Source organism: Equus quagga, chromosome 19, assembly GCF_021613505.1.
Source record: "Equus quagga isolate Etosha38 chromosome 19, UCLA_HA_Equagga_1.0, whole genome shotgun sequence".
Lineage (NCBI taxonomy): Eukaryota > Metazoa > Chordata > Mammalia > Perissodactyla > Equidae > Equus > Equus quagga.
In genome coordinates this window covers 11,958,258-11,979,520 of record NC_060285.1, presented here as the reverse complement: position 1 = coordinate 11,979,520, position 21,263 = coordinate 11,958,258, and the positions used below count along the sequence as shown (strand labels likewise).

The following is a 21,263-nucleotide window of genomic DNA, read 5'->3' as shown; positions in this document are numbered from 1 at the left end:
ACCAGCCCCTCTCACTGGAACAGGTTCCCCCCTCTTAGAACCTGAAAATTACACTTTCTGGCTTTTGAGGTGGGTTCTGTATGTTTAAAATACTTAAAAATATATTATCCAGCATTTTTTGGATGCCTGGAGTAGGATGGGAAATTTCAATTTGTGTTCACCCTGCCATCTTACTTTATCTCTGCATCCCAACGCCTCGCTCAATAAATAGTTGTTGATTGAGTCTCTTTCTCCATTTTTCTCCTTTCTTGTCCTCTTTCCTGTCTTTGTCCAGATCTGTCTCTGCCTCCCAAGGAGTCCAGAAAGGATCTTGGCTTCAGAAGAGCCCTGGACCCCGGCCGGCTAGATGAAGAGAGGGCCATCTGCCCCGGGTCAGGGCTGCGGGGCTGGGCCAGGGCACGCTCCCACCTGGGAACTCCGGCTCCACCTTGCACTCTCTTGGGGCAGAGTGTCCCTTGGGGTGGCTGGGTGGAGTGGGGACCAGGTTCAGAGGAAGGGCTTGAGGCTGCGAGCTGCTCTTCATTCTTAGAAACAGACGGCCCTTGGGATCCTGAGAATGGCACCTGTCCCCTGTCCCTTTGTCTAGCTCCAGGTGCCACGCAGCAGGCTCTGGCCCCACAGACCCCTGTCCCAGTCCTGGGGCTCCTAATATGCCATGGGTTTGGGGCAGAGGAGTTGGAAGGGCCCGTGCTGTGATGCCCGTGGACATCGAGGCATGGCTGCTTCCTCATCTGTCTCCTCTCTCGGCTGTCTTTCTGCTCTGCATCTGCGATGCATGAGTGAGTGTGAATGTGAGTGTGTGAGAGCGTGTGTGACCGGGTGGGATTGCTGGGCGTGGCTGTGGACTGCTCAGAGAGCGCCCCTCAGGATCCAGTAGCCGTACGTGTTGGAGGAGCCACAGAAGCACCTACTAGAAGCATCCCGGTCACTCCCAGAATATTGGCTGAGCACTTGTGATGCGCCAGGCGCTGGGCTGGCTGGGAAGGCAGCTGTTACCCAGAAATACATGCACAAGTATGAAATGACAACAGTCCCAAATGCACTGGAGTAAAAGTACAGGGAGCTGAGTAAGAAGCTCACGGGGAGGGGCTTGATTTAGGATGAGGGATCAGGGAAGACCTTGCTGAAGAGGCGACTTCCAAGCCGAGCCCTAGAAGAGGCAGGGAAGAACATTCCAGCAGGGGAACAGCATGCATGAAGGCTCTGAGGAGCAGACATCTTGGAACATTCTAGAGATGGAGTAGGGGCGCCTGTGGGAAGGAGAGAGTGGGGAGAGGGCCCTGGGGAAGCCAGCGGGGCCTCCAGAGCTTCGGAGGTGGGCAGGGCTGGGAGTGTGGACGTTCTCCTGTGTGTAGGGGGAAGCAGTAAAGGTTTAAGCAGGGAGGGGTGTGATCAGGCCTGTGTTGAGAAGCTCGCTCTGCTTGGCAGCCCTGTAGGAGGAGTGGCTGTGCCAGGCCCACGCAGGCCCGGGGATCTGGGGATGGAGAACGTCCAGCCCAGGGCTCCATGGGAAGGGGAAGATAAAATCATAAACTGACCTTCGCACTCTAAAATGACAGAGGTGCCTGTGAGCACGAACTCTGTCGGGGGAACCAGGGAGGCTTCCCAGAGGAGGTGGCATTTTTGAGCTGGGCCTGAGGGATGGCAGGCAAGATGGAAGCCAGCACTCCAGGCCTAGGGAATAGCTTGAGCAAAGCCCTGGTAGCGGGAGAGCTTGGGTTGGGTTTGATGAGCCGGAGGATGAGAAGTGAGTCCCCAAGGTCACATGGCCCCTCGGCGGCTGAGCCAACACTGGGGCCCCCGTCTCTGATGGAGTGGGGCTCTCGGAGGCCCAGCCAAGGCCTGGCACCAAGAACTGACATCGAGGAAGTCCCAAAAGCCCAGTGGACTCTTGCAGACCCGGAGTCCAAGGGAGGGCACTTCCCCAATTGAGGTGCAGCTGGGAGATGGGGAAGAGGAAGTGCGGGCCACAAGCTAGACCCCGAGAGCCGGGGGAGGAGCCTCCTCTCGAATTGAAAGGAGCAGGGTGCGGCTTGCCCAAAGGCCGCTCTCTGGAGTCCTGGGACCGCAGCCACGAGACCCGGGGTGGCTGGAGGGAAGTGAGGGGTGGACTCAGCCCAGCCCTGGCTGGGTGAGACCCTTTGACACCCACTCTCCTGGACCACTGACAGCCATGGCCGTGGCCCAGCAGCTGCGGGCTGAGAGGTGAGTGCGAGGCGCTGCCCTCCCTGGGCCTCCTCACTGTCCCCTGCAGGCCTCGGGGGACAAGGCCTGCCCTCCTGCGGCCTTAGCAGCATCAAAAGTTGGGAGGCTGGAGTTGACTCAGAGCCCGAATTCTCAGAAATACAAACTCTTAGAACTGTTTTAAGGAAATTTTGAGTTGTGGCTCACCTCCCTCAGGCACAGATGAAGACACTCAGGCTCAGAGAGGGGGAGTGACTTTCCCAGGGTCACACAGGAGTGGGTGGCAGAATCTGGATGGGAACTCAGGTGTCCTGGGTCCCAAGCTGGGCTCACTTTCATCTTCTGTCCAAACAGAGTCTCAGAATCTGGCTTGTTCCCCCTCTTTATCCAGGGCTTGACTCAAATGTCACCTCCTCTGAGAAACCCTCTTAGAAAGCCCCCTCGTTGCTCTCTGACCCCTTGCCCTGTTTCCTTTTTCTTCATGGTCCTCATTTACTGGCAGTTAGTTCTATGCTCACTCGCTTGTTTTCTTTATCGCTGGCTCCCCCTTTAGAAACAAGCTCCCTGAGGATATTTGCATGCTCTGGTCACGGCTGCATCATTAGGAGATGGAACAGTGGCAATCTTAGTCTCAGTCTTAAGTGCCGAGTAGATGCTGCTGAATGAATTAAGGAATGAATGCATCTTTGAGCAGCAAAGTGGCCTTAGATCTTTGCAGTCCAAGACTGTCATTGTACAGATGAGAAAACTGAGGCCTATGGTGGATCAGGTACTTCCTCAGGGTCACACGGAGTGAGTGGCAGGGCTGGGGCTGGGAGCCTCATCTCTCAGCAAGCCTTTTCTGGATATTGCCTCGGTAGCCAGCTGTGGGGAACCTGAGGACACAGGGCTCGGCTCCTGCCCTCCTGGATTGGAACAGCAGGTGACATCAGAAAAAGAACATGCCAACTGTGTGGAGGTGACCCAGAGGGTCACTGGAGATGGGTCAGGCTGGTTTGGGCAGAAGTGGGCAGCAAAGGGCCCCAGGGGGAGTCTGGGGCTAGAAATGGAAGCTGGCGGGGAATTTCCAAGGTTAAATTTCAGAAAGAAGGCTTGTCAGTGTGTGCGGAGGGAGGGGCCACAGATGCAAATGCTCAGAAGGCAGGTCGAGAATGGCCTTTGTGAGCCACAGAGGATGGTGCTGGGGGGCTGGGGTGAGGTCATCCCACCAGATTCCAGCCCCTCTTCCCCATGAGCTCTCACTGGAGACTGGGCCTGACACGCAAACTCCAGCCTTCGGGAAGCAGCTGCCGTTTGAGGCTGTGGCACTTCCTACTTCTTGGGGTGCACGATCTGAGAGATGATGCCAAGACCTGGCTGGCCGGCCTGTGTGTCCCCTCCCTCCCACGCCCTGTCCTTGTTCAGCCCCGCAAGCCCCTGAAGGAGGAAGGCCACCCTCCTCCATCCCTTCAGGGCCTGCAGATGGAAAGGACTGCCGGGGGTAGTGACTTTGGTTCTGACAAACATGTTCCAAGCGCCTACTGTGTGCAGGAGCCACAAAACCTGAACTAGCTGCCAGTCAAGGGTCTTTGCAAACATGAGTGTGTATGAGCCGGAGCATCCAGCCCGGGAGGACCCTGAGTGGGCTTCAGCTCAGGGTGGCTGAGGTCTCCAGGGGAGGGGCTCTTCCAGCGGGACTTCCGGTTGGGTCTGCTGCATCTCTGCCCCCGCCCCGGGCCGAAACCTCCTGGCTCGGCCCAGCAGGCAGCCAGACCATTCCCACACTGCAACCAGAGGGCTTGCTAACACAGACGCAGCCAGTGGCCCTGTGCTGAGTTCCTCCTATGAGCTGGTGCTGTTGTGGGCCCTGGGGATGCAGCAGTGAGCAGGGTCTCTGATCTCGTGGCGCTTCTCGGGCTGTGCGTGTTGCAGGTGGGACCTCCTGAGCCTCCAGGATGTAAAGACTTCTCTGGTCCCATTTTACAGAGGTCCCTGCTGGCAATGGCAGAGCGAGATTGCGGCCTTTGTCTCCCACTTGTGCCCTCCCGCTCTGGCACACACAGGTCTGCGGATGCCCTCCTGGCATGGCCTCTTCCCCGTCGCCCCAGGGCAAGGCCAAGGGCCCTTCGTGAGGGGCCCTGCCTGTCTCGCTGGCTTCGTATCTCAGTACTTTCTGCTTCTTGCTCTGTGCTCCAGCCCCACTCAAACCACCCTTCTCCCCTTGTAGTCCCTTGAACTTCCCCCTCTGGCATGACGGGTTCCCTTGCGTGTCCTCCTGTGGCCGACTCTCTTTGTTTCTCGCATTGACCCAGCGCTGCTTCTTCTGGGAAGCCCTCCCTGACCACCTCAGTCGGGGCGAGCCTTGTGCTCATAGATGCACAGCACCCCTGTTTCTCTCTCTGATAGATGTCACCCCATCTTAGAAGCATCCGCTTGACAACCTCCCTTGCCTGCTGCCCTGCCGATTCTTTGAGGGACTGTGATAATGGCCAGGCTCCTGTCGCAGCTCAAAGCGCCGTGTGCTTTTCCTTCACAGCATCTCTGACCATAGAAATTCAGTAATTATTTATTGAGTGTCCAATTCCTCCGCTCAGCCCTGAGACCCGGGAAGGCAGAGGCCACGTCCTCATGCGCTCAGAACAGGCCCTGAGCTGCGGTAGTTGCTAACACTAACAAGGGCTTGCTATTATTATTATTATGAGTTCCAATGGGGAAACTGAGGCTGGGAGGGGTTGGGATTTACCTGAGTTCCTGCAGCAAGCTGTTGGGAGCTTCAACCTAGGGGCAGCGCAGTGGTGTTTGCGAACAAAATTCTGGAGCCAACCTGTTTATGCTCAGATCTCAGCTGCTCAACTTACTGGGGCAAGTTTGTTAACCTCTCTGTGCCTCAGTTTCCTCCACTGTAAAATGGTGTCTTAGAAGAGTGCCTGGTGCATAGCGTGCCCTCAGGAAATAGTTAGCCATAGTTAGGATTGGGTAATCCTAGCATAGGAAGGATTACCCAACCTGCCCGATTCCCTGCGTGGGGCCGTTTCCAACCCTCTGGTTCCTTCCTGCCCTGCCCCCGTCAGCTTGCAGATGAAATACCCGGGAGATGCACGGCCTCAGGGGAGAAAGTGGAGGAGGGAGCTTCCCCCAGGGTGTCACCAGGGGCGTGTGTGGGAAGAAAGTGCGGAGGTTGCCAGCAGCCACGAAGTTGCTCTGGAAGTGGTGGAGGTTTCCTCTGCCCATCCGCTGCCACCCTGAGTCACCTCCTGGTGGGAGCCTCCAGTGTCCCGAGTTAGCCCCAGCTCCCAAGCAGCCCAGGTCACATGGGGCCAGCAACGGCAGGGACTGGGTGTGGCCTTTGAAATGGATTCCTCCTGAAGTTCTGGCTGGCTCTGCGGCCGCCGACGTGGAGCCTCCGTCCCCTGCTCCCACGCTGTCCCCAGTGCTACCGCAGTTGAGTCATAATTGCCTCTTGTTTCCTGGCTGGTCCACAAGTGTCTGGCCTTGGTGACCCCTGGCTGCTGCCTCTCCGTCTCCTTGGCTTCTGTTTTCTCTTTCTGCCTCTGTCCCTCTCAGGCCCCTTCTCTGCTCACTGATTGCTCTTCCCTGGGGGTCTTAGCCAGAAGTGATGGGAAAGACGCTTCTTACCTCTCCTATTCCAGCTGAGACCTCTCTGCAGAGCTCCAGAGCCACACGCCAGCTCTTGCTGGACCCCACCTGGGTGCCCAAGAGGCCGCTCAGAGGAGCATGCCCGAAACTGAAGCCATCACCCCTGCTCCCCTCCCACCCATTCTAGTCAGAATACAGGTGACAGATGGCTCGAAACTCAGGAATGACTCACAATGGTTATTGTATCTGTTGGAAACTCATGAGACTGTGGGAACAGAGGAACTTATAGGGCCTTAAACAAATGGGTTTATTTTTTCACGTAACAGGAAGTCCAGAGGTAGGCCACAGCTGGGTCCACAGCTCGTGACTTTAGGACCAGCATTCCAGAGATTCGTTTGGTCTTCCTCATGTTTTTGCCTCATGGATGCAATATGGCTGCTTCAGGTCCAGAAGTCACAACTGCTTTCAAGGCAGGAAGAAGGGGAAAGGGGAAGAGACCCATGCTGGCCTTGTCCATCCCTCTGGATCAGGAAAGCCAACATTCTTCGAGAGGCCCCTGTAGCAGATTTCCTCTTAGGTCCCACTGGCCAGAACTAGTCACTGGCTGCTCCTAGCTGCAAGGGAGGCTGGGAAATAGGAATGAGATCCTTATGTTGGGCTCAGACCAATCATGGTCTGTCACCTTGGGGCTAGGTGCATTGCTACCCTGAAAAGAACTGGAGCTTGATGAGCAGGAAGAAGCAGGGGACACAACAAATGAAACTATGTCTGCCAGGATGGTGTCCCTGTGTCTGTTCTTCCCTCCTGTCCTGGCTGTCTGGCACAGGCCCACATCATCTCTCAGTTGGACACTTCAGGGCCTCCTGTGGCGCTCCGCTCCTTCAGTCTCTGCCCTCTGTCACCTCTCCATGCGGCTGCCTGGGTTGGCCTCCTAAAGCCAAGATCATGTTGTGTTCTCACTCTCCTCCGAAGCCCTGTGTGGCTCCCTGTTGCCCAGAGAAGTTCCTTCGCTCAGCACTGGAGCCCCTCCTTGGCCTGGCCTCCTCTGCCTGTTCAGTCTCTGATCACATCAGACTCCAGCCACACGAGACCTGGGCCCCAGCCTCAGGCCTCAGAACCTTAGCACATGCTGTTCCCTCTGCCAGGAAGCCCACTCCCCCCAGCCCTGCCGTGTCCTACCTGGTGGATTCCTATTCAACCTTCTAGACCCGGCTCATGTCACCTCAGTGAGGGGTTCCCTGACCTGGGCATAATTAGCCATCCTCTCTGTGGGGTGTGAGTTGACTTTGTAACCCCTGTGGCCGGGGGCCTAGAACCGGGCCTGTTGTGGAGGTGGTTCTCCATGAATCCACCATTCCTGGAGGAATAATGTGGCCACAAAGCCATCTGCTGGACCGTAATATGGCTGTTGATACACTGGTCCATCTCCAAGGGCCTTGGCTCTCAAGCTCTGCTCTGGGTCTCGGCCTGGCACAGGGAGGGTGTTGAACGAGGAGTGCCGGACAAGCCCGTGGCTCGCTGTGCACGCCACCTCGCACCGGGGGCCCACCCAGCGCATCAGGGGTGATGACCAGATGTCTTTTCCTCCTGCGTCCCGCAGCGACTTTGAACAGCTTCCTGACGACATCGCCATCTCAGCCAACATTGCCGACATCGAGGAGAAGAGGGGCTTCACCAGCCACTTTGTAAGAGAGACTCCTGGACTGGGACCCTCTGACCTCTGAACCCCCACCTGACCTCTGAACCTTCACCTTCTGACCGCTGAACCTCCGCTTTCTCATTCTTCTATCCCAGTGGTTCTCCACGAGGCAATCTTGCCCTCCAGGGGACATCTGGCAGTGGATATCTTGAGCCACTGTTGATGATTACGACTTGGGGCCGGGTGCGGTGGCACCTGGGGTGGAGACCAGGGATGCTGCTCAACACCCTCGGCACACAGGACGCCCCCGCCGCCGAGAGTGATCTGGCCCCCGGTGTAATACCGAGGTCGAAAAACCCTGTGCTGAGCCTGGGACCTCTGAGCCTGCAGCCTCTTCTGCCCCTGGCCCCCGAGGCCTGAGCCCCGGCCTCTGTCCTCCCCAGGTTTTCGTCATTGAGGTGAAGACGAAAGGAGGGTCCAAGTACCTCATCTACCGCCGCTACCGCCAGTTCCACGCCCTGCAGAGCAAGCTGGAGGAGCGGTTCGGGCCAGAGAACAAGAGCAACGCCTTCACCTGCAGCCTGCCCACGCTCCCAGGTAGGCCGGCGGCCCGGCTGCCACGGGGCTGGGCCCCCACCCCGGGACGGGCCGGCCCGGCCTCTCGCTCCAGCCCCGCTGACACTGTCCGGTTATCCTCTTCTAGCGCACGCGAAAACCGTGCATTCAGTCCGTGGCCCCCTCCTGGCAGTCACAGGCTGCCACCTCTAGCTCTCTGGCCTCCTAGCCCTTGACCTCCTGAGCTCCAGTGACCTCTACGGCCACCTTGCTTCAGCCCTCCACCAGCGAGGCCACAGTTTAGAGCGCCTGGGCACCGGCCTCTCCTCCTCCAGACAAGAATTCCGCGTCTCCCTCATTAAACGCACAGACTCCCCTCCCAGCCCTCCCACCAGCCCTTCCATGAGGACTGCCTCTATGTCTGCAGTCCTGCTTCTGCCGGTTCCCCAGGCTCCCCCTCCTTCCCTGCCCTGCTGGGACACTGTGCGGTGTCCCCTCACCCGTTGCCTCCTGGCCTTCCCCAACTTGGTCCTAACGTGTGCCTGGGACAGGACCAGACCTTCGGCTTCCCAGTGCCTGTCTGCTTGAGCCCTGCAGGGGAAAACCCTATCCGTGTGGGCTCTGGGGTCTCCGTGGTGGTCTTCATGCCCTGCAGGCTGGATACAAGGCCCCTTCTCCCAAATGGCAGGGACACTTCCTGCCCTTTCCTTCTCCAAGCCCCGAATCCCGCCTCCAGCCTGCTCTCTGCCTCAGCCCGTGTCCATGCCCGTGGTTCCTCGGCATCCAGCACGGAGGGACCACAGCTGTCCCCAAGGGTTCCTGGCTTCTCTTTTCCTCCTTGGGAGCTGGTTCAGCTCGCACCTGCCCCTTCCCTCTCTGGGCTGCAGGGGAACGGGGTCTTTCCTGCTCTCCGCCGACCTCTCCTCGGGGCTCCACATCGCTTTTCCTTTCTTCTCTTTCGGGGCACTGCCCTGACAGCTTGTCCCGCGTGGTCCTCATATACGCACCTTCTCCTTTCTACGTTGACTCTGCTGAGCCTCTGCACGGGCTCGGTTCTCTTCCGTCTTTAAACAAACACGTGCCATGAGGAAGCATCCTTGCAACAAGCCTCCTTGAGCCCCACAAACCCTCAAAGATCTTTTTCTTCTTCCTTTTCCAATAAATCTTCGCTCACTGTCCCACCGTCTCATCTCTCATCGTCTGCTCAACCCACCAGCTTGGTTTCAGCTCTTACGGCTCCAGGATTTCCCGTTGGGATGGTGGCCGTGGCCTGTGCACTCTGACTTCCAGGGGCACATCTCCGGCCTCATCTTGGTTGTCCCACGTCTCCCTCCGGGAAGCTCTCTCCCACCTTCTGTGGCAGCAGCGTCTCCCAATTCCCTTCCTCCCTCACCAGCTGCTCCTCCAACCTCCCCTTACAGAACCTGCCTCCTCCGCTGCTCCCTGGAAGGTGGCGTTCTCCGCATCACCAGCCTCAGTCCTGGCTTCTCGCTCCCCCCACAAGGCAATCTGACCCGCACCTGGGACTTTAGTTGTCCCTTTTCTTGCTGCTAACTCCCAAATGTCCATCTCTACCGCAGACCTCAGACGCTACCTTCCCACGGCTGCCAGACCCCAGCCCCGCCTGTCTCCTGGGCAGTGCGAGCAAGACAGGTGTCACGTTCACCCTGTGATGGGGGCTTTCTGGGTGGGTGGTTCCCCAGGGACCTGAGGCTCCTGGAGGGGACATTTGTCTTTGGTCAACCATCATCAGCTTCCCTTTCCCCTCAAACATTCTGCCCTGCTTTTGAAGAATGATTCATTCATCGACTCAACAAATATTTATTGATTTGGCCATTATTCTAGACCCGTGATTCTTAACCCGGGTGGCACAGTGGAAGTATCTCAGGATTGAAAGGATCTGATGCCCGAGGCCCACCCGCAGAGATTCTGATCTAATTGTTCTGGGACAAGCTTCACACAATGGAATTTTTAAACCCTCCTCGGATGAACTGTGTGTGCAGCCCGAGTTGAGGACACTGTCCTGGGGGCTGGGGATGCAGCTGTTAGCAAAGCAGATAAAGATCCTGTTCTCTTGGAGCCAAGAATCCTGTGTGTGTGTGTGTGTGTGTGTGTGTGTGTGTGTAGGAACAGGTAATAAATAAACAATTAAAACAAGAAAAATCGCTGGCAAGACTGCAACTCAGAGAATGCAAGGTGCGTGATGGGCTGGTCCAGAGCAGCTACTGGGCGCCGAGGAAGATGAGAGAAGGAGCGCAACCCAGTGGGGAGGACTCCTGGCCCCGGGTGGGCGCCCCGAGCCCGTGTTCTCAGGCCAGGCTCCAGGACAGCGTTTTCCCTCTCCTCTCTCCTCAGCCAAAGTCTATGTGGGTGTGAAAAAGGAGATTGCCGAGTCGCGGATACCGGCCCTCAACGCCTACATGAAGGTAAGAGCGTGACCATGCCCCTGTAGCAGCGGGGAGGGCAGGGCACCGGGTGTTGCGAGGGGGAGTGGCCCGGGTGCCACCCCTGGGCGTGGCTTTGGGCACTGGGGCTGGTTCTCCTGCTCTCATGGCCGGCATCTTCAGTCCTTAATGCCTGGCCTGGGGAGAGAAACAGGCCGTGTTCTCAGGGTCCCGGGGAGGTACAGGGAGCCACACTTTGAATTAACAAATCTAACGCTGGTGCCAGTGTTCTGACACAGAGGTGAATAGGATCTAGTGCCTGCCGCCAGGGTGCCTGCTTCCCAGTGGGCATATGGACAGGTGGATCAGGAAATCACTAAGGCGCGTGGCCTGTATAAGGGGGCATGCCGGGCCGGAGCCCCAGCTTTCTCACACAGAGCCTTTGTGCGAACTGGAGAAAGGCCCCTCTGCCAGGACACAGGCTGGGTATCAGATTAGGATTTCACACTCACAGGCCTCGGCTGGGTGCCCTTGTGTACTCCCCAGCCTGAAAGCAGCTTGTATCCCTAGGAGATGGAAGGATGGAGGAAGGAATATCTTAAAGGCAGGGACCAGGCTGGTCACGAAAGGCCTCTCACCAAACAGAGCAACGCAAGACAGGGACAGTGTTCCTCATGATGTAAGCATAAGTGAGCACCCCATCACTAGAGGCATACAACCCATGGCTTGATAACAACCTCAGGAAACTGGAGTGGCAAGACCTCCTTGTAGCCCAGAGCGTCCTCACAGACAGTGAGAGCTCCCCTTCTCTTCTGCTCTCCCCTTGTTGCTCTCACCTATGGAATGGAGCAGCGCTCCGGCTCACCTGTCTCGCGGGAGTGATGATGGAATCCATCGAGAAAAGGACAGGAAAGGGCTTTGTAAACTGTGAACTTGCTCCAGAACTTGAGAGATCGTGACTCCTGGTGGCGGCAGGAACCCTGGGCTCTGAGCGGAGAAGAGACAAGGAGGGCAGTGTGTGATCCCCGCTCTGGGGCTGTCTGCCCTCCAGGGGGCACTGTAACCGCTGCTTCTCAGGGTGGCTGGACGGTCACACTCCTCCTCCTCCTTGGGGCTGGGCAAGGAGACTATGCCTCCAGGGAGGGAGAGAGGCTGCAGAGCAGGGGGCTTTTCATCCCACACCTGTTCTTAGCAACCTGCACCCTGGGGGACCCCATCTCCACCTGTCTGTGTCCAGTTTCTTTCCTTAAAGCCCGGAGGTCAATCAGTGCAGGAATCTCTGCTACTGTAATCCCACCCTGTGCTTGCACACCTTCAAAGACACAGAGCTCACCACCACTCTCCCCTGACCCAGGCTGCTCTTCCCGTTGTTGGTTGGCTATTAGAAAAGCCTGATTCCCTGTAATTTCCACCCACTGGTCTCCCTGCTGTCCCCATGAAGAATATGGGATTTGTGATAGCATCCACCTGGAAACACGCGGAGAGCTCTGACCGGCAGCCGGGACGCTCTGGATGTGCGCTTGTCAGATAAATGAACAGGCTTATTGAATTCCCTCAATAACTTGGGAGTGAGATACTATTATCCGTGTTTAAAAATGAGGACGCAAAGGCACAGAGAGGTGGAGTCACTCACTCAGTGTCACAGAGCAATTGTAGGAGGGATGGAATTTGAACTCACGTGTCTGTGACTCCAAGGTTGTGTTCTTACCTCTTGTGCTGTGTTGTAATAAAGATAACAGCAGCAATGAGAACATCTGACTAGGATGGGGCGCCAGCTAGATGCCCCGCGCTGTTCTAAGTGTGTGCACATATTCGCTTATTTCATCCTTAGACAATCCCACCAGGGAGATGCTGTTATCACACCCATTTTATTAAAGAACACACAGAGGCACGCTTGCCCAAACTCACCCAGCTGGGAGTGGCAAAGCTGGGCTTCGATCCTGGGCACAGCCTGGCGCAGGGTCTGTTTCTTAAGCCCATCTCTGGGCTGCCTCCCAGCCCTCCCCGTGTGAGAGCCGTGTCGCTCCTGGGCTCTGACTTCCCAGTTCCTCTGGGAGCGAGTTCTTGACCCCTCCCCATCCTGCTGCCTCCGTGGGGTTCTCTGAGGGGGTCTCGGTGCCTCTGGAGCTGTAGCACCCAAAGCCGAACCCCGGTGCTCCTGGGGACCCACGTGGTGTGGCACTTGGGGGAATGGCCCTGCCAGGTTCTGGGTCCTCCGTGTCCTCGCAGCCTCAGTGTCTTTGCATCATGGCAGATGTAACCAGCATCAGATGGAATGGGAGTCCTAACTGCTATTTCCTAGGTCTGCTGACTGGGCGGAGCACTTCCCCTTTCCCAGCCTCAGTTTCCCCAACTATGAGATGAGATGAAGTATCAGGATGCGTTTTTTGGCCATATTACCACCACCTGTTGCTAATTTGGGTTAGTTGGGGCATCCTTCCTCCCACTATTGTCTCCTTTGACTGAGAGATGCGCCTGAGCAGCAGACGGCTCTGGGTGTCCCAGCTCTATCACTTGCTAGGCTGTGTGGCCTTGGGCAGGTTCCTTCCCCTCTCTGATGCTAAATCCCAGGTTATCACGAGATGGAGTGAGGTCACATGGTGTGGCCCTCAGTGCAGCGCCTGGACAGTCACCAGCACATCACGTCACCTGTCCTCACCTTTCCTGTCATGTCTGGAGGCCTCCAGGCCTTTTCCAAATGGACAGTTCTCCGACCACTTGGCCGCCTCCTGGCCTTGAACCCAGGAGCAAAGCTTGTGCAATGTTAACTTCAGAGTATGGAGATCTTTAAAATACATCTTGTTTCTATTGTCGGGTAGGAGACGCGTTAGCAGAGACAGGGGTGCGGCTTGGGGGCGGGGGCAGGGCAGCTGCCTTGGGATGGCCAGGCCTGTCTCCAGCCGCCCCAGCGGTCCCGTCCTCTCACCCGCACCAGGGCCTCCTCAGCCTGCCCGTGTGGCTGCTCATGGACGAGGACGTGCGCATCTTCTTCTACCAGTCGTCCTACGACGCCGAGCAGGTGCCCCACGCGCTCCGCCGCCTCCGCCCGCACACCCGGAAAGTGTAAGTGGCCGGTGCCTGCACTCCCGCCAGCCAGAGCCCTGGGCCCCCTCCTCCTGACCCGGCGCTCTCTGTCCCAGAGGCCCCCGCTGCAAGGGCCCCTCTTTTCCCTGGAAGAAGAGAAGGGATGGAGATGAGTTCTAACTCTGAACATCCAGGATGTTTGGCTGATCAGAGGAGCTTGGAAAACCAAACTCCGGGCCCCGAGGGACAGAAGCTGGATGTGTTTTGATGTGTGTGACAGAAAGGACCGAAGGACAGGGGCTGGGCCATTGATGGGGAGGGTTTGGGGCCACAGCAGCCACTGGGGGTGGTCTGAGAGTGCTGGCGCCTGGGGAGAGTGGGGAGCGGGGGCGGGGGGTGGGGAGGGGGAAGAGGGAGGAGCTGTTCTATCGCGGAACTTCTGAGCATCTCCCCGAATGCTTTGTCCCTGGTTTGTTTCAGTTCCAGGGGTCCGGCCTTGCCTCCCTGTGTATCATGGTGGCCCCCAGGCGGCGCTGCCACTCACTTCCTTACTTTAAAGAGCCCACCACTCCCTTCCAGCCTCACGCCCTTCCAGCCTCCTCCTAAGCAGGAAATAGTCACGGAAAATCCAAGCCGCTAGAGTAGAGCTGGGTTCCCAAAGGCGAGGCTGCGGCTGCAGAGACGCCAGGGCAGTGCTCCTGAGCCCCGGCCTCCCTCCCAGCTCCTCCCTCCTTCCTCCAGCCGGTATCCCCGAGTGTCCCCTTGGTGCCTGGACATCTCTCCTGTCCACCCAGGCTAGCACAGCCCGAGTTCCAGCTGTGCCACACGGCAGCCCTGGGCCCTGCAACAAGGCGTGTCACTTCCCCAAGCCCATTTCCTCAGCTGAAAAGTTAGAGGTTGGGTGTGGGGTGTAGAAGAAAGAACAAACGTGAAAGGTTTGGCAAGTTCTGGCTCTAAGCAAATGTGTCTGTGCTCCCATCTCCTTTCTGAGCCTCTGCTTCTGAGTCCACACAGGAGGATGTGGTCCCTCCCCCGGGGCGGTGAAAACTAGGGGGTATGTGGGATGGCTGGATCTGCATTTTTAGCATCCTCTCCCTCTCCTGCCTTTCCTGCCTCTGGTGAGGGTCTCTTCTGGGCACAGAGTCAGGGAGCTGGGCCCTGAGAGAACCAGGCAGGCTGACAAGACCCTCTTCTCTCTCCACAGCAAGAATGAGTGCCCACAAGGTGCCGGCTTTGACCGCATGGCTGCTCCACGAGCAGAGGTACCCCGTGGGGCCAGGCCCTCCCGCCTGGCCTCTGGGCAGCACCGAGCCCCTCCTCCTGCTGGGCCTTGCTGTGTGGGCTGGTGGAAGGGAGGAAGGGCCCACAGCCTCAGGCTGTGAGGAATGGAGAGGAGGATGGAGGAGGGAATGGAGGTGAAGATGGAGATGAGGTTGGAGGCGAGGATGGAGGTGAGGTTGGAGGCGAGGATGGAGGTGAGGATGCAGGTGGGAATGGAGGTGAGGGCAAAGATGAGGTTGGAGTTGAGGTGGGAGGTGGAGGTGAGAATCGAAATGAGGTTTTCTTGATCTATCACAGGGTTTCTCAGGCTGTGAGGCCACTGAGACCCCCAGCGCAGCTGAGGGGAGGGGATGTGAGGAGAACACAGAGGCGTAGGAAAATGCGTCCATCCATCATTCATTCAGCAAGCTTTCCCGGGCCTCCTCTGGGCCAGCCCCACTTGGGGACTGAAGCCTCAGAGATGACTCAGACAAGGCCCTGTCCTCAGAGGGCTCACATCTCCCCAGGGACACATACGTAGAAACGGCATTTCAGAGACAGCACGGCCAGTGCCCTGGGGGAGAGGGGGTTGGGAGCGCTGGAGCTCCCAGTGAGACCTGGGGGGCCATGGAAGGTGCTCTGTCCGGGGATCTTGGACCCTTCCCTCTCCACGTGCATCCCACCGGGTCTGGAAGGAGCACCCATTCTACAATCAGGGAGACCCGGGTTCTAATCCCGCCTCCTCCACTGTCAAATGGAATGGCCTCAGACAAGTCACCCATCCTCCCCGAGCCTCAGTTTCCTCATCTGTTAAAAGGGACACTGAAGTCTGTAAGTACCTAGTAGGCCCGCAGTGGATGTCTCCTCCCTCCCGCCTTACTCCACTCTTCTTCCCAGGCACTGTTTGATTTCACTGGGAACAGCAAACTGGAGCTGAATTTCAAAGCTGGAGACGTGATCTTTCTCCTCAGTCGGATCAATAAAGACTGGCTGGAGGTAAGGTTGGAAGTGAGGAAGGAAGTGAAGTTGGAGGTGAGGTTGGAGATGGGAGTGGAGGTGACGATGGAGATGAGACTGGAGGTGAGGTTAGAGGTGAGGATGGAGGTGATGTTGGAGGTGGGAGTGGAGATGAGGATGAAGGTGGGAATGGAGGTGAGGATGGAAATGAGATTGGAAACGAGGATGGAGGTAAAGTTGGAGGTGAGGTTGGAGGTGAGGATGGAGGTGGGAATGGAGGTGAGGATGGAGATGAGGTTGGAGGTGAGGTTGGAGGCGAGGATAGAGGTAAGGTTGGAGGTGAGAATGGAAGTGAGGTTTTCTTGGTCTATCACAGGGTTTCTCAGCCTTGGCACTATTGACATCTGGGGTCACATAGTTTGTTGTGGGGCTGTCCTGTGCATTGTAGGATGTCTAGCAGCATCTTTGGCCTCCACCCACTAGAGGTCACCCTCCAGTCGTGACAATCAAACATGTCTCCAGACTTTTGGCCCTGGGGAGCGAAGTCCCCCCAGATAAGACACCCTGGTCTGTAAGATGGGATGGCATTACTCCCCTGTGAGGCAGCGAGGGAAGATGCTGATGAAGAGCTGGGGGTCTGGAGTCGCCTATCTGTCGTTGTGTCTTTGCTCTGTTTTTAAGCAGCTTCGTGACCTTGGCAGACTCGCTCTGGCCTGTGGTTTCCTTTTTGGTCAGTGCAGAACAGTGGCAGTTTCCTCACAGGGTTCCTGGAAGGCTTAAAGGAGGCCTTGCTGTTCAGGGCTTGACCTACAGAAACCCCGGATGCATGGCCTCTGGCCAGTGTCAGGGCCACTGGGAGAGTTAAATGAGACTCTGGAACCAGGGCCTTCTTGGTCGCTGCTTTGTCCCCCCTGTGCGGCCAGTGTGGCCCACGCAAGGGCTCATAGTGACTTAGTGAATGGAGATGGGATGTCGCTGGGTGGGAGGCCCTGGTCTGGCGCCAGCCTTCGGGTTAGGTCCTGTCCTGCTTAAGATTCTCTTTCTCGGGGCTCCTGGGGAGGGTGTCTAAAGGAGGTTGTGGGACAGGTCCCAAGCAGGGCTGGTGTCCAGGGGTCCGGGGACCATTGATGGGAGGGGAGGGTCCCTGGCATCCGGGAGCTGGAGAGGAGCGAGGACCCTTGGCCCCACTGACTTGGTGGCTTTGATTATACCCCATCTCAGAGCTCTGCCTCGGATATTCATCAGCTCTTACAGCTGCCTGAGGGGTATTGCTGGGTCACTCTCCAGCAACAGGAAATGTTTGCTGCCTTCCTGTTCTCTGGAAAGTTCTATGTGTCAGTACGCTGGCCAACTTCTGGCCTTAGGTTGAAGGGAAGGTCAGGGGAGGAGTGAGGGGACTCTCTGAGCCTCCGTTTGTCCGTCTGTAAATGGGGTGTAGGTACTCTGTCTTCCATAGGGTGGTGAAGACCGGGAGAACATTTCGCAAAGCCGAGCACGGGCAGGGCTGGCTCTTGGCCTGAAGTTCAGGAGAGAGGCCCGGGCCGGAGAGAGACTTCTGGCTGTGTGGTCCAGAGCAGGTGCTTGGTGGCGTCTGTGGAATGAGCGGATGGGTGGGAACCACCCCTCCTTCTCCCTCCCCCTTAACGCCTTCCACCATCTGACTCACCATGACGGACACCTATTGACCTGCACGCTGTCTGTCACCCTCCATTGCAGTGGAAGCCCCATGAGGGAGGGCGAACACCTCCATCCGTTCTGAGTGCCCAGGGCCAGCCACACAGCTGGTGCTCAAGCAATCTTTGAATGAATGATTGAGTGAATGAATGGATGAGATGATAGCAGCTTTCCAGAAAAATGCAGGTCATGAGCTATTCTAAAACCGAAATACAAGTCTTGGGGTAGGCGAACAGCTTGGTGACCTTGGTCACCTCCCTCTACATAAGGGGACTGAGACCTCATCTGCCTTTCCCCATCATCCTAAGGGGGCTGGGGCCCCCTCTCCTCGCACCGACAAGGCAGCCCGTTTTCCTCCCCAGGGCACTGTCCGGGGAGCCACGGGCATCTTCCCACTGTCCTTCGTGAAAATCCTCAAGGACTTCCCGGAGGAAGACGACCCCACCAACTGGCTGCGCTGCTACTACTACGAGGACACCATCAGCACCATCAAGTTTGTGGCCTGCTGGCGGTGGGGAGGGGTGTTGGCCTGTCCCCACCCCGACCCTCACCCCCAATATCACACTCCGGGCTCCAAGATCCAAACCAGATCTGATGCCGTCCCCCCGCGTACACACTTAAAAGCCAGCAGTGGCTCCCACCACCCTCCGAGAAAACCATAACTCATAACAAGATGTCAAGGTCCGGCCCGGCCAGGCCAGCCTCATTCCCGTGTATCTCCCTGGCATGACGCCGCCTCACCCCTGCTTGTCATCCCCTTAGAGACATCGCGGTGGAGGAAGACCTCAGCAGCACCCCACTGTTCAAGGACCTGCTGGAGCTCATGAGGTGAGGGGTGGGGCTGGAGGACCGAGGTGGCCACGAGCCCTGGAGGAGAGAACGGGGGAGCGGGCCAGGGCATCAGGGGCCTAACTGCTTTGCGTCTGTTTCGCTTCCACGTTTGACCCACAGCCCAGCCCTGCAGAGCTGTCATCAGGTTCCCGCGTCAGAGATGAGCGGGGGCTGCAGAGAGGCAAAGGGGTTGTCTGAGGTCACGCAGATGCAGTTTATGAGTGTGGATGTGCAGCTAGAGCTAACGCCTTCCTAGGTAGAGACCCTGGGCCTGGACCCTCCACCACCCGGGAACTACCACCTCCCAAGACTCAGTTCACTTAGAGACAGTTATTTGACGGAATGGAAACAGCATTGTTATATTCCTGACAACACAAGTCCCACTTATTCACTATAAAAAAAAAAAGAATGTCCGAAATCACAGAAAGGCGTAAAGAAGTGAAATCACCTCCTATTTTCACTCCTCTCATTATTCGAGGTGCATTCAGATTTCTTCAGTGCACACGCCCACCCACCCCCTACATCAATATGCTTTAATTGGCTACGCCGTATCATTCTGCGGGTGCACCGTAACTAGTGGAGCCACCCCCTCTTGTTGGCCATTTAAATTATTTTCCACTTTTTTATTACTAAAAATAATGCTGATTATTTCCTTAGGATGATTTCCTAGGAGTGGAATTTGGGGATCAAGGTGTTTGCAAGCCTGTGAGGCTTCTGACATGTTTTATTAAATTGCTTATAGAAAGGTTGGATCGATTTTTGCTCTCGCCAGCAGGGTGTGAGAACGCCCTCTCCCCGCGTGAGACAGTCCCATCCTCACAGGAGCTCCTCCACAGCCGCGCACGGGGCTCTCTGGGGCTTTATCCTGCTCCGCTTTGTGTGCCGCCAAACCTGCTCCTCTTCCCCACAGCAGCTCTTAAGTCTTTGGCACATTTATACACAAGACATTTCAGGCTGTGCCACTGATTGCTTGTGAAAGCCTCAGTTTAGCCATCTGTACAGTGGGAGGTTGGACCACTCGGATGATAAGGCCTGTGTCAAGCTCTGACCCCTTCTGATGCTTAGATCTGGCCCCTAAAACTCCCTCCGCCCCCTCTCCCTGCCCCAGGCCTAGACCCAAGGCCACTGGACCTGTCATTAACCCTGACCTTTCCCACTCAGGCGGGAGTTCCAGAGGGAAGACATCGCCCTAAATTACCGGGATGCTGACGGGGACCTGGTTCGGCTGCTGTCGGATGAGGACGTGGCGCTCATGGTGAGGCAGGCCCGAGGTCTCCCCACCCAGAAGCGCCTCTTCCCCTGGAAGCTGCACGTCACCCAGCAGGACAACTACGGGGTCTATAACACAGTCCCCTGAGCCGACGGCATCCCTGGGCAGTGAGGGGACACCTGGCAGCGCCCTTAGAGGAGACTGGGACCAGGAAAGGCTGGGAGCGCGGGGAAAACATCCTCGTTCCAACTCGGTGGACTTGCTGGGCTTGGCTCTGTTGGTCTCTACACTTGGTCTCTGAGTTAAATAAACCATTTCGTCTCAAAAGGCCAGACTGAGGAAGATGGTATCTTTGAGGAAAGAGAGGAGAGGGAGTGAAATATCCTTTAATGAGCAGCAATTTGGGAGTCAATTAGGGCTCATTTATACCCAGAAGGGACCCGGCTTTGGGCCTCTCTCCAGCCACCCCATTCCCTTGCCCTGTCCATGAGTGTGGGGGAACCCAGCGACACGCCTGGCCCTGCTGCCCACTCCCTTTTGCTCCTTGCCTGGGCCTGGCCGCCTGCCTCACAGCAGTAACTGCTCCCAGGTGCCCTCTGGGACTGCGCCCACGCCAAGCCCTGTGTGTGAAGAGGGTCAGGGGGTCCCTCTGCCTTCTCCTTTCCACCTCTCTGCAGAGGAGACGGAGACCTGGGCCTCCGTGTTGGGGTCTCCACTGTGAGTGGGGGTGTGGAGGGGAGGACGCTGGCCCCACGGTGGAGGAAGGAGAAGCGGCATGATGGGGTCTTCCTCTACGAGCTGAAGCTTTTTCTCTTCTAACCCTTCGAGACGCCAACAGGTGTCACTTCCAGAACGGCGGTGTGAGGAGTGCGGTGGACGCCCTCCGAGATGAAACAACCATTTCACTGATGGAAAATGCTTAAAACGTTCAACTGTTTACAGTCTCTGGAAATTGTTCTGAGAGCGTACAGCAAAGGGAGAAGCATTTATTCAAGAAAATCTACTAAATCTCAGCCAGAACAGCGAGTCCATGGCATTTGAGCCGCAATGCGCTCCCACCCCCACCCCAGCTCCAGGTGACAGGGACTCTACTCTGGGTGTGCTGCTTCGGGTGGGTGCAGCCAAGAAGAAGGGGGGCCCCTCTCCCCTCAGCTCCCAGTCTTGCCGTTTCACCCCAGAAAGGGCAGGCTGCCAGCGCCCCTCGTCCCCACGGCCCCGTGCTGTGGAAACGCTATTCCACGAGATCACAGCTCCCTGTGTCGGTTTACCGGGGCTGCCCCAACAGGGTACCACAAACTGCGGCTTAAAGAACAGAAATGTGCTGTCTCTCAGTCTGGAGCCCAGAAGGCTGATGTCAAGGTGTTGGCAGGGCCGTGCTCCCGACGGAACGTGTCGGGAAATGCGTCCTTGCCTCTTCCTAGCTTCTGGCAGTTTCCCGGTATTCTCTGGCATTCCTTAGCTTGTGGATGCATCTCTCCAGTCCTCTGTCTTCACACAGCGTTCTCCCCATGTCTCCTCACCTTGTCTTCCGTCTGTGCATGTCTGTCCCTGGGTCCAATTTCTCCTTTTCAGGAGGAGACCAGTCATATTGGATCAGGGCCCATCCTAAGCACTTCATTTTGACTTGACGACCTCCATACAGACCCTCTCTCCCTGAAAGGTCACATTCCGAGGGTTTGGGGCTTAGGACTCCAACATATCTTTCTGGGGGTACAATTCAATCCATAACAATATACTAGAAAACATCCATTTAAGGAAAGTTGAACAGACTTGCAATGCCTGTTCTCACAAATCTAATTGTTTGGCTTCCTGCATGTCGCCTGACCAGACTCACTGAGGGGCCCCACTGTTGCAGAACAGCTAGGCCCTAGGTGGGACACACTCTTGGAAGAACCACGAGCCTCACAAGAAGTAGCAGGTTCTCCAAGGATGCTCCACTCTTCCCCAAACCTTCCCCCCTGTGTGGATC

At 57.0% G+C, this 21,263-nt stretch overlaps 1 protein-coding gene across 1 annotated transcript; it reads left to right on the top strand.

Moving 5' to 3' along the window:
• The first annotated feature begins 2,012 nt into the window (after nucleotides 1-2,012).
• On the top strand, nucleotides 2,013-19,621 carry NCF4 (neutrophil cytosolic factor 4). Its single transcript, XM_046646031.1, has 10 exons — nucleotides 2,013-2,205; nucleotides 7,361-7,445; nucleotides 7,843-7,996; nucleotides 10,310-10,380; nucleotides 13,274-13,401; nucleotides 14,567-14,624; nucleotides 15,520-15,618; nucleotides 17,616-17,746; nucleotides 18,016-18,081; nucleotides 19,246-19,621. Exons 1-10 carry the CDS (start codon nucleotides 2,174-2,176, stop codon nucleotides 19,439-19,441), a joined length of 1,020 nt encoding a protein of 339 aa, XP_046501987.1. The 5' UTR covers nucleotides 2,013-2,173; the 3' UTR covers nucleotides 19,442-19,621.
• The last annotated feature ends 1,642 nt before the right edge of the window (nucleotides 19,622-21,263 follow it).